Source organism: Monodelphis domestica, chromosome 8 (assembly GCF_027887165.1).
Source record: "Monodelphis domestica isolate mMonDom1 chromosome 8, mMonDom1.pri, whole genome shotgun sequence".
Lineage (NCBI taxonomy): Eukaryota > Metazoa > Chordata > Mammalia > Didelphimorphia > Didelphidae > Monodelphis > Monodelphis domestica.
In genome coordinates, this window is record NC_077234.1 from 215599355 (window position 1) to 215614065 (window position 14711).

Consider the following 14711-nt stretch of genomic DNA (forward strand, 5'->3'; position numbering starts at 1 on the left):
GTTTTTTCTCCACATGTTTTCAAAAACTGTGCAATTTACATGCTAAAAGAAATTCCAGGGAAAGGAAGGTAACAGTTTTTTTCAGAAAAGCATCATTTCAAGAATATCACTTTTTAAATCTATAAAAAACTTATTTTAATCTTTAAACAATTAGAACAACACACTCTTGCTGACTATGTGCAGATATTGGGCTACAGTCCTGACTGATGATGATGACTTGTCAAAACAGCAGAATCATTTTCTTGAAACTGACATTTAAAAAATTGCTGTTCGTAGCTCTACTATTGGTCTAATAGAAAAAGGTTATAAAAACTGAAGGGCTAAAATAGTTAGCATGAGCCACTTGAAAGTTGACAAGAAGAGATTCCAGAAGTGTGCTGAAGAAGAAACTTAAAAAAAAATTAATAAAATCATATTTTTTTAAAGGCCAAATTTGCTTTCACATTCTCTGTCAATAGAGATACAGGTTATAAGTTTTTATATCATCAAACATGTTTCACTTTTAGATTAGAGAAACAATTAGATAAAACATAGATCATTCAAATTAATACCGTCATTATCCCTGAGTTAACAATGTAAGTACAGTACACAGATTTAGGTGTGCAATATCTGAAATTTCCAACATATGAAATGACATTCAAGTTAAGAACAACCTAAGAGATAGGGCACAAGATCTGAAATATTTTCAACATTCAAAACTAAGTGGGTATTTTTTTTATGGAGCCTATGAAAATCTAAATTCAACCACCTCATTTTCAAAGTTTCTCTGAACTTTAAGAAAATCCTTTAAAGAGTGAAATTAAAGCATACTGACTTTATAGCTACCATGGAATTACTTTTTTGCTTGATAAATACAAACATTTAAAAGTTTTACTAGGCCTGCTCGAAGTCAAAGAAACATTTCATTGTGGGGAGAGAAATCTTTGTCCAGAATTATGACTTTACATTAAAATCATGTACAAGGAAACAATTCTAAGGGAGTTTTGTCCCTTGCAATTACTGATAAGAAAATATGTGTATATGCATAATTTGTGTATATATATATTTTTGTGTGCAGTATTGTAGCTCAGAAAATACATATATATATTAATTCCCAGGAAATGTGATAATTCTTAAATTCTAATAGGATTTCTAATCCCAAATAATAGTAAGACTTTCTCCACTCAAAAAATTATTAAAAATACTTTAGGAACAAACTTGATTATAAATGAAGATTGGCCTATTTCAATCTAAGAATAATTAAATTTTTGATTTCATTCTTGAATGAAGCATTGTGAAGCAACATAGTTTTAAAAGTAAGGTATGACATACTGGCTTCTTTTTTTTTCTTTAATCATTTCACTTTTTAGAAGAACAGAATATCCTACATTCACTGAAGTAGAAAGAGGGTTGATTTTCAAACAAAATTATTACCTAAGCTAGAGCCCTCTAATTGATATAACTTCTCACCACCAACATTCACTCTATTTCCAGAACAATAAAGAAAAGTTACAGGCAATCCCCACTTTAGGAAGTTTTTCTACCAAGAGATTTTTATAGATCTAGACATTTTAATCCAAAAATATCTCTGTATATCACAATGTTTCTGTTTCAAAAGGTCAGAAAATAAAATAAAGTTTTTGTGACTGCCTTGGAAAAAATTGTTTAAAAAATACTTCTTACTGCTAAAGTTTAATCAAAGTGCTACCAATATGAACACACATCAGACAAATAAATTAGAAGCTAATTTATTTCTCTGGTTTATTTAACAATAGTCAAAGCCTAAAACATTGAATAAGAAAACATAGCCAATGGGCAAGACTGACAACAGGGGTTTTAAAAATAAAAATAAAAACAAAAGCAAAAAACAAAAACAAAAACAAAAACAAAAAAAACAAAACAAAAAATGAGACTAGTCTCATTGGAACAGTTTACAGTTTTGTCATTCAGAAATTTCAAGGAACAGAACAGTGCACTGTACTGCTTTAAAAAAAAAAACTAAGGGCAAATTTAAATTGCACTGTACAGTATTTCCAGTTTTAGGAGTCATTGTAGAGAATGGAAGTGAATTCTACCAGCCATATTCTACCATGACCAACCCGGACACCACCATCTCACCTCCAACATGACAATGTCTCAGTAAGTTAACAAATGAAATACAAAAAGCCTAAAATTATACAGTATGTCATAATAGTTAACATTGTGTTTTCCTTTAAAAGGAAATATTTCTTCTGGTTGCATTTAACCTGCAAATTTATTTCCTAAAACCATGCATCACTGATGACAGAGACCAGATGCTATCCTCCAAAAGGCACATAAAATTCTCACCAACTCCAGGGTTGTTTTTTGTTTTTATTTTTTTAATACTCACATATCTACACTCTGGCCCCAGGGCAGAATTTAGTAACTAGCTAACATGGTCATTCCTGAACCATTTTATATGTTCTTTCCCAATATGGGTTGTTTAAATAGATGCACAGAATAGCCAGTGAGGTGAACCTAACATAGAAAGATGGTGTGCCTCTGAATTCCGTAACAGAAAAATTTTCAAGATCAAATAATAGAACACATTTCACCATATTCCTTTATGCTTCCCTCAATACTAATTGTAAACACCTCAAACTCGCTCAAAAGGTAAAAAAGAACAGGGGGTGACTTTGCAAATTTATTTGGACAAGTGGTGTAGAGTTAAACTCATTTCAACAAAGCAAATAATTATTAAGCGCCTACTTTGTGCAAAGCACTGGGTTGGATACTGGCTATGTGAACAAAAAACCAAGTGCCTTTGCTTTTGAGGAGTTAAAGATAAAAGGATTAAATAATTTTCCTCCTAAATAACAAGACTTAAAAATCTTCATGGGCACTGGCTACTTTCATATAACAAACCAGAAAGCAGCCTGGGGACTTTTTCTTTGTTTTATTTTAAAAACAAATCTTTGCAAGAGATATACATTATTTATGCCAGCAAAAAATTACCCTTATTTAGGAAATATGAAAGAACTTAGGAAGCACACTATCTCATACATAAGAACACCACAACCAGAAAAGATTCAATAACTAGAATCTGCTTAGACTAATCACCTCTACAAGATGAATTTGGCAAAAGGGTGAGAGATGTTTCAGAGCTGGCAGTATGACAAGAAACATAATAAAAATTTAACACATTTGAGGGAGAGGAAAGGAGGGGAAGTGCTTCTTGTATGCTCATTTGCACATTGAAACTAAACTTAAAGCTTGCCTTCTCTTTAAAGAATATTTTTACTAAAAGGTTTTCATAATTTTCTAAGTGAAGTTCCCATTTAAAAAGCAAATATCTTACATATTTATATATTCGATAAAAAAAAAACTATAACCTAGGGTTCTAGGACGGGTATTGTATTTCTACTTGTTCTCTGATTTCTCCAAAACACTATTAAAAACATGACTGAATTAAATGAGATATATAAACATTTTAAAGCCAATAAATTTAACCTGTCAAAACTCTTCAGAGGGACTTGTCTAAGTGGGTTTCTAAACCTTTAATTTAATTTTTTTAATTATTATTTATGTAGGGGCAAGGAATCACAGTCAAAAACCTAAAGAGAACACGCCATCTTTCTCATTTCAGTTAATATCAAAGACCAGCTTTCTTTTGTATTTTGAGATCACTGATGGCAGGCACAAATACATGAAAATTAAAAACCAAGCCATTGTTACATCTGTTCTATATTTACAACAAAGCATCAAACAAGTTATTTTTGGTAACTTTTAAGACAACACCTTTTCTTTAATGCATTTTTAGCATCCCTGTCAGATGAATCCACTGTCTCTTATATTAAAGAAATTGTTGCTTACATTAACTGTGTCACTTAAAGTATAAATCTGTTCCTGTTCCAAGCCCCATTCTCCCTCATCCTCATCTTCAGGTTCAGCTTCAGACCCATTTCGAGTGTTTTCATATAAAAAAATTTGCTCATCCACATGAGCTGGAGCTAGTCTGTTCCTCTTAGCACTTACAACATTGGCAGACGAACCAAAAAGTCGTTCAGGGAAGACCCTTGTAGCTAAAATACACCAATACTTCTGAAGTACCTTTGGTAAGACAGGAAACAAGGCCAATCGGTCAGACCACCACTTGAGTGGATCTTCATTTAGGCCAAGTACTTTTTGAGATTTAAAGTTGCTCAATTCCTCCACAATTTGGGCATGCCACTCTTCTTGATCTTCCACACCACCTGTTTGGCAGAAGATTTCTGCCAGCATGTTATTAATTGCACTAGTTGGGGGTGGGGTGGAAGAAATGATCATTTTTTTTACTGGTGGTTCTTCAGATAGTGAAAAGAGCTTTTCTTCAGGCCTGAAACTATTTTCTTTTACTTTTTCCAAAAGACTTTTTGCTTCTTCTACAACTCTGTTTTCAACCTGCTGCCGTTCAAATGCAGAGAGGAATGGCAGTTTCTTATACCTAGGATCCAGGAACGTTGCCACATTAAGGAACATGTCTATCTCAGGGGTCTCCTGGTATGTTGTTGACAACTCTTTGGCTATCACTTCCTTCGCCATACTGATTTCTTTAGAATCATTTTCTTTGATGTTTAGAGTTGTGTTGAGAAGCATATGAAGAAGGGGTTTTACCATGCTTATTGTGGGATACTTGGATGCAGACATCATCTCAGCCACTTGTTTAAAGGGATGAAGCAGGTCCACCAGCCCCTCAATGGTGTTCCATTCACTGGTCTCCAACATAAGGTGATGGTTATTGCTATCTTCTACTAAAACAGCTGCAATGATAAATTGCTGCTCCTTCAGTCGCTGCAACATGGCAAGTGTGCTTCCCCACCAGGAGACACGATCACTCACCAGCATGCAGTGCATGATGTTCTGCTGTTTCTGTTTCTCACTTAACATGTACATGGCTACTGTAGACTGCTGAAAATACTCCACCAGTTTTCGGCACCTTGTCAAGAGACTACCCAGCTTAGGGAGCTGGAAAGCTTGTTGTATTCCTGCATTGAAAGTCTGGCCCAAACAAGGCATCTGAACTGGAATATCTAGAAGTGAGCAAGCTTTCACAATATCTTTGCCATAATCTGTTGTAGCACCAAAAACTTTTGTGTTGATCCCCCACTCAATGAAGATCTCATAAAGGACTCTCGTAATTGTCTCTGCAGTGTTTTCTTCAGGGACCTCAAATGTTTTTAAGCATCTTGAGTTAACAGTCAAACAATGAGAAGAGCTGCTATTGAGGAAATGAACTGCAAGGGTCACATAAGACCTATTCTGGTTTTGACTTCTCCAAATATCAGTGGATATTCCACACCACAAAATGTCAGTCAGTTCTTTCAAGACTATTTCTCTAACTGCATTGTACTTTTCAGGAATTGCTTTTGTGCAGAAAAATTTTCTGCTAGGAAGTTCATATCTTGGATCCGCTGTTTTCAAAAGAGTCTTAAATGTTGGCTCATCCACTATGGAAGAAGGATACATGCCCTCACAAATTAGGCTAATCACCGCAGAGGTCAGCTCCTGGTGCTTTTTGTTTTCATAGCTGTGGCTGGTCTTCATGATTAAAGTGTCCTGAACAACCTGCTGTGAGGACTCTGGCTTCAGTTTCGAAAAGGCAGTAGCAAAGGCCTCCCTCATCTGTTCAGTGTTACTCTTTACAAATTCACAAAATTCATCTGGATGATTTTTCTCCAGGTGGTATGAAAGGTTGGAAGTGTTTCCTGAATAGGCAATCTGTGCCATGCAAATGCGGCAGTAGATCTTCTTCCACTGCAATATGCATCCTTCTGCATTGGTATCGAAACCGAAGTATTTCCATACTTTGCTTTTTGCTCTCGGGTGAGCCACTAACTTTAGGTCTGATGGTGAACTTTCTAAGCTTTTATTCTCCATTGCTTCTCCACCACCGTCCTCCCTTAGATCCTTCACTCATTAATGAGTACCTGCTAAAAAGCAGTAACATAAACAAAAAATGAGAAAGTACTCCTGGTGTGATCACAGCTTCACTATAGAACTGAAATCACCACATTTGCAAATAAACCTACTCTTCCTAAGCAGACTGGGAAAGTTAGGATGATGTATCCAAGAATTATGGCCTAGACAAGATGTCCAGCTTGACAACCTTTCAGTCTTTTCAAAGCTAAGGGAAGAGAGCTCCCATTAGATGAAGAATCAGGATTTTTTAAAAAATGTTTTCATAAATAAATAAATTCAATGTTATTACTTTAACATATAAAAGTTTATTTTTATGCTCAGAAGAACATCTCAAGATAAAGTTAACATTAAAAGCAAATTTTTAATCATGTTACAACTATATTCTTATTTTAATTGTCTAGTTATTAACTGATTCAAGAAATCTTACCAAGCACTAGGATAGGGAAGTTTTGCAAAAAATTATCAGAACTTTAAAATCTGTAGAATCCCACACACAAATACACATATATACATACTTACACACACTACATGCAGGCACATGCATTTACAATATTGTAGTTATGGCAAAGTTACCACTTTTATTGCTACTGCCTTGCCAAAGAATCTGATGCTACTTAAAATATAGTATAAGCCCAGAGGGCAAGAACTAGCCCTCAGCCAAGTGTGTTAAAAAAGCAAAAGTATCAATTTACAAGAACTTTTAATAATGAAAAAGAAAGTTCTGAACAAGCAACAAACTTTTTTATTCCTATCTTAAGAAATAATTAGTATTTAACATATAGAGTATTCTGTTTATAAATAGTAATAGCTTTTTTAAAGTAATGCTGAATGTCTTTAATCTTTAGAATTTCTCAACTAGCATACCCTGAGTATATGTTTTGTTGTTGTGAAAAAAATCAAATGAAAATAAGTTTATTTCTAGAGTTAGGTTAACAAAAACTAAAACACTGCCCCCTAAAGTTTAGAAAGCAGCCAAATGTTCAAATGTTCAATTTCCTTCATGTTCCTATTCGGGGTGCCATTTTTTTTAAATTATAAAATATAAAACTTTGAAGAGTTTTCAGCATTTGGTATGAAAGCCTGGTACACAGTAGGTGTTTAATGAATGTTTGGCAGCAAACCTCATTCGTTTCAGTGAAATAAAAGTTATTTAAATTTCTGTATGTCTTTTATTCCCCAGGACTAAGTAATTGCGATGGTTTAATATGAATATTGCAAAGATCACATCCTATAATAATCATTTCAAGACACAATATATTACTTTAATATGGCTTGGAAATGGAAACAAACTGTAGTATAATTGTGGATCTTAATTAGAATTTATGCTGGCAAGTATGTCATTTATGCATTTTATTATCATAACTGTTTACAGGAGGCTCCATTTGTATCATTTTCTGGAAGCCTGTGTATTTATAATGTCTCAAAGATTATAAATATTCAAGATGAGAAAGGCAGCATACTTTAGTGGAAAAATATGGGAGTTGGAAAACCTGGGTTCAAATCCCAACTCTTAACAACTTACTACCAAGAGACCCTGAGTAATTTACTTATCCTCTTTGGGCCTCAGTTTTGTCATCTGTAATGAAATATTTGGACTTAGATGAGCTCCAAAGAGCTCTAAGCTCTAAGCTCCTTACCAGTTCCAAATCTATGATCTTATGATCCTAAAATACACTTCAAAATAAGTTTGGATGAGCATCTAAAAAAAAATTGTGTTGTCTCCCTCTTTGGATTCTTTGAGGGTAGGGACTGTATTTATTTTTATTAATTATAATTCTAGTGTGAACCATAGTGCCTGGCACATAGTAGGCACTTAATAAATTTTTACTGGATTAGATTTATTGGATTAAATTGCAACATGGTAATTCCAGGTAAAAGAAACCCTCTCATATTAGGTTTATTGCAATGAATAAAACAAGCTATAAAATATCAGGTAAAAAAAAGGAAAAGGAAAAAAAATCTGGCTTTGCCCCTTAATAGCTTTTAATTCAGAACATTACTGCTACTTTTGCATGGGGGCTCAATATTCAAAGCAGTAAATAACAGACCTCTTAAGGACTTTCCAAAGATGTTATGTTATCCTAGGCTGAGAAGCCCAGAGAAAAATCTTATTTCCAAATTATAAGGTACTGAAAGAGACAACAAAATGAGACCCAAATTATCTATTATCATTATTTGTTTATATTAAAGTGAACATGGCTGTACCTTCCTTATAATTTACTATGGGAGGATGAGGGTGGTTTTCCTCAAATTCTAACATTTTTCTCTTAAGAAACACAAAAACTTTCTACTAGAAGAACATTTAAAGCCTTTGCAAGGTAAAACTATATTTATATAGCCCTACCAAAGGAGCTGTGGCTTAGCCTATCATCTCCATAATCCAGTGAGGCCATAAGCCATTCTCATTCTCACAAATTTCTCTAAGAGTCAAAACTCCACATCTCTTCTCTGAGGTACATTTCTTGTGTCCCTAATATTCCAATAAAGTTACAATCCTGATATATCAAGTGATTAGAAATACTATCCAAGGATGATTTCTCCTATAGGCCATAGCACACTTCACCTTTAAAGCACTTTCTTACTTGTCATAAAAAATATCCAATATTCAACAGCATTCCACAAAGCTCATGTTAATGAGGACTAAGTACAAATGATAATGCTTCCTCTCTAAAATATATTTAATAAATCAACATATTACTTACATATATACATAAACATTATCACCTTATATCCTGCTAAGATTGATGATTGAAACTCCCAAATTCTTAATAGTGAGATGTTCAATATTTTTCTTATGAGGAAAAAATGGCTGCATAAAAGATTCCTGTATAAGATATTTTAATGAACTAAGTTATTCATTTTTAAAGCTTCAGGTGCTACCTCCCCATTAAAAAAAATGCTTTGTTCCATACCCACATTCTTCTGGATCTTGATTTCTCCAATACTGTATTAACAAGTTTCTTCCATGCTAGAAAACACAACTCATGTTTTACAACAATGGAAGATAAAACTCATATCCCTGAAATTTTCTCTAACATAACTCTCCACAATTAAAAAATAGTGAAAGCTGTCTCTGAAACACCATTACTTCAAGACAGGGACAATATGATTTCAAAGAGTTTCACAGTTCTATTACCTGGTGTAAAGGAAAGATTCCTGGTCTGGGTATCGAAAAACTTTGGTTCTAGTCTCAGCTCTCCCCCAAACTATTTGTGAATATTAGGCAGTTTGATTTATTTATCTATATGGGTCTTCCTAGTATATAAAATGATGAGGTTGGACTAGATCACTGTAGCATCCCAAACCCCACAATCAGCTCAAAGGTTGCATCCTGCTCTAAAATTCCCTGACTTTTAAGAGGTTACAAATCATTTTAATGTTAAGATGTTCATGTCACAATTAGCATTAGCTCATCCTTCTAAATATACTAGATTTCCTGTTTTAAAAACCTTATTATGAGGTAAGATCACACCTTCAGGAAGATATTTCTACATGAACATATTTTTAAGTAAACTAAGCATTTAGGGGGAGACAGAAAAAGGAATACAGTAATGGCTAATGTAATAAATGATCTTTGTAAATATACAACTATCAAATAAACACTGGTGATCCATAATTAATATTTTTGGAGAATTAGCATTAATAACAATATAAATATTTTAATGCAGTTTTAACCCACTAAAAGATCTTTTCCCTACTTTTCTCACTTAATCTAGGTTATGCCTCTAAGTCTGAGATCAATTAAAGAAAAGCCATAACACTCATACCCTATTAAATTTCTCTTTCTAAACTCCTCAGACACCACTCAATTTCAAAGTTCCCCAGAAGATTTCCAGCTACTTCTATTCTGAAAGGTGAAACTTGTAACTTTATTTATTAGCAGTTTGGCAGTGTTATGACCTTTGAACAGTTCAAGCCATCTAAAACTTCCATATATCATTCTAAGCACTGTTTTACCAAAATAGAGATATCTGGATAAAAGAACTCTAAAAGTCAAGTTAAATTCTAATTAAGAAATAATTGCATGCAACATGGATCTTGAAGAATAAACAGAATAATAGTGATCTTTCCTACCCCATCATAAGATTAATATAATAAAAAAATACCTTTTTAAGAGTTCAAACTTGATTTTTTCTACTTTGATATAGTGTTCTTCTCTGAAGCTGATAGCAGTTATAACCTTCTAAAACCTATTTCATTTCCTAAAGTTTTTGTTAGATTGCAAGTTGTCACTTGACAATTACATTATCATTAAGCAGAACAGTTTACAACTTTTTAAATCTTTCTTCTAAGATGCATGACAACAAAGTCTAAAGTGACCATTTATTATTACTTAACCACTCCCAAATTTAATGTCTTTAAAAAGTAAAGAATTTCTTATCAAAAAGTTTTAACACAGACTACTAGTACTTTACCAATTTATACTAAAAATTTTCTGATGACATTTAAAAGCTCCTCTTTACCTAGCAGCATTCTCATAACAGCAATGTTTCTCAATATAGTATAGAGAACTACTAATGTATAATACTTTAAAGTTGGGGGAGGTATATTTTCTGTTCGAATTACTACAGAATTTTAAAGTATTACCTAATGGCGCTGTAAATGCTCCAATTCCTCTAATCAGAAAAAAAAAAAGACTAGAAAATTTTTAGTTGACCTTTAAACTGAATTGGGCGTTTCAGTGTTTAGAAGAATGGGGAATTCAATCTCACTTTTAAAATAATTACAAACTCTTTTAAGAATTAGAAATAAAAAATATCAAGGAAATAGTTATCCAATTAACCAGGTGGGAAGGGTATCGGACTTTCCAAACTGTGCATTCATTTCACTTTTTCTTTTGATGGAACATAAAACTTGCACAGGCTATCTCTTTACCCATTCCCAGTCCTCATCCCCTTTCAAGAAGTTGAAAATTGTAAATTTAATTTCTCTCCTAGTCATGCATTAATAGTCCAATCCTTACCTACAACTGCAGCAATTTTAAAGTTCTCTGGAAACCCACATTTCCTTCAAATGGGCAATTGCGTCTGAGAGCAAGGTGATAATGCTGACTGTGCAGTTCGGCAGCAAACTCAAAAGAATGAAGGAGGGCAAGAAAGCCAGGTAAAATAGATGACACACTAAGTGACACACTACAGGCATGCCCTGGACTGTCACATCCAAAAATAATCTGTAGTCGGAAAACGACCTGAGATTTGTAACCCCAAACAGATAAACAAGAGGTTGCTAATTCTTGTAAAGGGCTCAGCGATGTTTAAAAAAGAATGCAAGAAAGCTATGAGAGATCTACTCTCCTAATCCTCAAGAAGCAAAAGAAAAGACCCTGCAAATTGCTGAGGCTGAGAAAAAGCTTGGGGAGGAACGGGGAGGGTATACAGCAAGCAGGAAAGCCAGGACGGCCAAGTGTGCAATGCGGGGGGTTGGGGGGTCTTGAGGGAAGGAGGAGGAGGCGGGCAGCTGCCAGGGCTTGGCCGGAGGTTGACCTCCAGTCGCCCCCCAACAACACCGCGGCCCACGGTGTTACTGGAGCAGAGCCGAAGGCCCCTGCGGAGGGCCGGGCAACTTGGGGCCGGGATGGTGCGGCTGAGAGAAGTCAGTCAGCCAGCCGAAGCACAGGGGCGCTTGCGCACGAGACCGGCTTCGGAACTCTGTCCGGGGACGGACGGTTCGCGCTTCCGCCCGGCCTCCCCACCCCCACCCACTCACAAACCCTTCCAGCTACAGCCCTCAGGTAGGCGGGGGAGGGGTCGGCGAGAGACGTTACAGTTCCGCCCAGCTCGCTATGGTCCCTACACAGCTCCAGCCCAGCTGGGGTTGGCCAGCCTTGGGAGGGGAGTGTGGGGGTGGGAAAGCTCATCGTTTTGGGCCAGGCCAAGGTCAAGGCTGTGGGTGCCATGGCTGCAAAGTCGACCCCCCCTGGATCTCCGCCGCTTCTGCTCTCCGCTCTTCTTCCTTTCCTCCCCAGGTTCCTGGGTTGAGGGTAAGGGCTAAGGGAGTGGAGACAGGAAGAAAGCCAAGCAGAAAGAGGAACTCCACACCTTCGCCCCCTCCCCAGGGCCTGAGCACCTCCTTTAATCACTGAACACACCACGCCATTCGGGCCACGTTGGCCCGAGGGCTAAGAGAAAAGCAAAGTCGCGAAGGGGGTTAGGGAGCTGCTTCCCCCATACACGGACAAACGCACACGCACACCCCGCCACGGGAGGAAAGTTCGCAGGCTGCAAAAAGAATAAAGGCACGGCCGAGAAAGCGAGGCCCAGATCTAGGCTTCTGCCCCGCCACCAAGCCCCCACCCCGCTTCCGTAATAAAAGAAGGAACACCCCCTTCTCTTCTTCCCCCTCCCTCCCCCCAACACACACACTCCCACTCCCTACCGGACGTCCCGAACCACACCTGACGGAGCCCGGGGGAATTCGACCAGAGCTGGTTTGCTAACCTGGTAAAGAGAAGCCGTAGCGGCAGCGCTGGTAAAGCTGCGAGAGGATCACGATAACGGCCGCATAATAGACCTTGAAGGCCGGGAGGACTGTAGACAATAGCGACATGGCTGCTCCCCTTCCTCCTCCACCTCCTCCTTCCTCCTCCTCTCTCTCTTCCGCGCAAACGGGAGGGGTGGCGGCGGCGGCGGCGGTGGAAATGTCTATTCCTCCTCTCCGGGTAATGACAGACCTTGCTGCGGAGCCCCCACCCAGCGGAAACGAGCGCTCCTCTCTAGCACAGTTCCGCTAGTGGTGGCAGCCGAAGTCTGGAAGTCTGACCCGGGACTCAGGACCGACCCAGGGGACCTTCAACTTAACCTTGGGGGCGAGGCTGGAGGAAGACTAGGGAAGAGAACGCTCCTCTGCCCAATCCCCACCCCCAGCCCTATGATTTGGCACCTCCGTTGCTGGAGGAGCCACGGGGTTTTCCTCCTGGTCACCCGAACTTCTCAGACCGAAACCATCCTCTCCCGCCCCCCCCCCCCAAAATCTTTAAAAGGTTTATTCTACAGGTTCTGAGAATGGGCAGCCAACAATGGGTATGGCCAAATTTCTTTGTATATTGGACGAGGAGGGCAAAGAAATTTTGAAAGTGGAGGTTGGGGGAAGTAGGTATCCAAAAAGAAAAACCCAAATTAGGAGGCTCACTGGATAATGTAAAAGCAAGAGGCAGATGGAACGAAGGGGAGAGGAGGATTATATAAGGTAGGTTTGAGTTGCGAATGACAGGATATTTTATCGGAATACTGGGTAGGGTTACGTCCTTGTGGTTAAGAGTCGGCTTGTGATGTCCATTTCTGTTTATCTTCTTCGGAACAGTTGGGAAAGTTGGGAAACCCTGGGTGGGGTTAGGTCATGGATCCAAAGTCCTGGGGGAATTGAATCCTTCGGTTGTTCAGGCCTTACAATAAAACTAAAAAGGCTCCTTAAGAAAGGAAGGAGAAAGGTAGTTGAATTGGGTACCATGTTAAAAGATTTTCTTGCTCATGTGTGCAAACAGATGGAAATCAAACCTCAGCCCTCCCCTTATAGAGGTTCCATTGGAGTCAACTTCAGCATCTGACTGACTTGAGGGGAGGGATTGTCTTTTTGTATCCCTAGCGTTTAGCACTGTGCCTGACATAAAATAGAGGCTTAATAAATGTTTCATTAATTGAAACCAAACCTATCCCCTCTTCTTAGAAGTTCTTTTAGAGAAACCACTTCAGCATGTCACTGACTTGAGGGCAGGGATTGTCTTTTGCCTCATTTTGTATACTTATCCTTTAACATATTTACTAGGTTCTGGACTAGTAGCTCCTAATAGCTGCTAGCACAAGGCAGCGGCCACACCCCAGGCAATGGCTTCAACAGGCGGGTTAAACCTTGTGAGGGTAGCCATCAGGTCATAGAGCCCTGGTTAACTAAGGCTTTGCTCACCCAGCATGTAAAGACTGCTTCAGCGGAAGAAACCAATCAGAAGGTTCAACTGAGATGGCGCCGCAGCAAAGCACTGTGGAGTGCTTAGGGCGTGTTGGAGCACAAAAGACAACACGGCCATCCAATGCAGCTGAGGAAGTCTCCAGGTGTAATGATTTTTCATGCCAATGGACCCAGGCTTCCAACGCCAAGAGAGTGGGACTATCTCTGTGCATCGACTTTTCCACTTAAATCTCTTTCACGCACAAGTGTCTTTGTGCACACTCATCTATCATAGATGAAAACGCACAAAGACAATCATCATCCTCAGTTACCAAGAGACTACTACTCTACTCCCTGGAGACCAAAAATCATTTATATTAGGTCACAACCCTAAAATTATCCTTACAGAATTCAGTGACCAGAAATGGCTGAGACTGTGGGCTCCAGAAGTGCCAGTGGAATACAAATTTCATGCACATTCTACACCAACCTGAAAAGGCTAAAAGTCTAGATCCAAAGATAAGTTGTACTTTTCTTTTGCTAGAGGATCAAATTAGCTAGCTTTTCAGGAGTGCAACATCAGTTTAGCTTAAAGATAATACAATGTTTTGCCCACCCGGACTCTCAAAGACAATCTACTAGGCCACCAAGCTTTGACATCTCTAAAGTTAGAGTGAGTACCCATAACAAGGAAATTACAGATGGTTGAAGTCTTGACAAGCATGCAGTCCAACTGAGCCTATCTTCACTTATTTCCCCTTTCAAGAACCATTAAAATGGAAATAATAATGAAGACCATGGAAATCACTTTTGGATAAGAATTCCATTTGCCTTTGGAAGGAAGCCTGAAACATACAGAGAAAGAACAATTAAAGAGTACAACAAAGGCCCCTGGTACAAGTTAGTGGTATTGGTAAACAATACAAATGATA

General features: G+C 37.9%; 2 protein-coding genes across 5 annotated transcripts in view; both read right to left on the reverse strand.

The window, feature by feature from the left end:
• Positions 1 to 13534, reverse strand: part of DHRSX (dehydrogenase/reductase X-linked) — a 541162-nt gene extending 527628 nt beyond the window's left edge. Inside the window, exon 1 of one of the 4 annotated variants that reach the window (XM_056807700.1) lies at positions 12336 to 13534. In XM_056807700.1, the coding sequence (XP_056663678.1) occupies positions 12336 to 12444 (109 nt within the window). In that variant the 5' untranslated portion in view covers positions 12445 to 13534. Of the gene's footprint in view, positions 1 to 3813; positions 3945 to 12335 lie in introns of those variants that run through there. The other 3 variants (XM_007501007.2, XM_056807699.1, XM_056807701.1) reach the window with 3 other exon arrangements.
• Positions 1712 to 12167, reverse strand: ZBED1 (zinc finger BED-type containing 1). Its single transcript, XM_056807698.1, has 2 exons — positions 10862 to 12167; positions 1712 to 5909 (listed from the first exon to the last, which is right to left on the reverse strand). Exon 2 carries the CDS (start codon positions 5854 to 5856, stop codon positions 3769 to 3771), a length of 2088 nt encoding a protein of 695 aa, XP_056663676.1. The 5' UTR covers positions 5857 to 5909; positions 10862 to 12167; the 3' UTR covers positions 1712 to 3768.
• Positions 13535 to 14711: the final 1177 nt, after the last annotated feature.

Excerpts from the sequence above, each read along its gene's own strand:
- ZBED1 (XM_056807698.1), bottom strand. The coding sequence starts at position 5,856 with ATGGAGAATAAAAGCTTAGAAAGTTCACCATCAGACCTAAAGTTAGTG.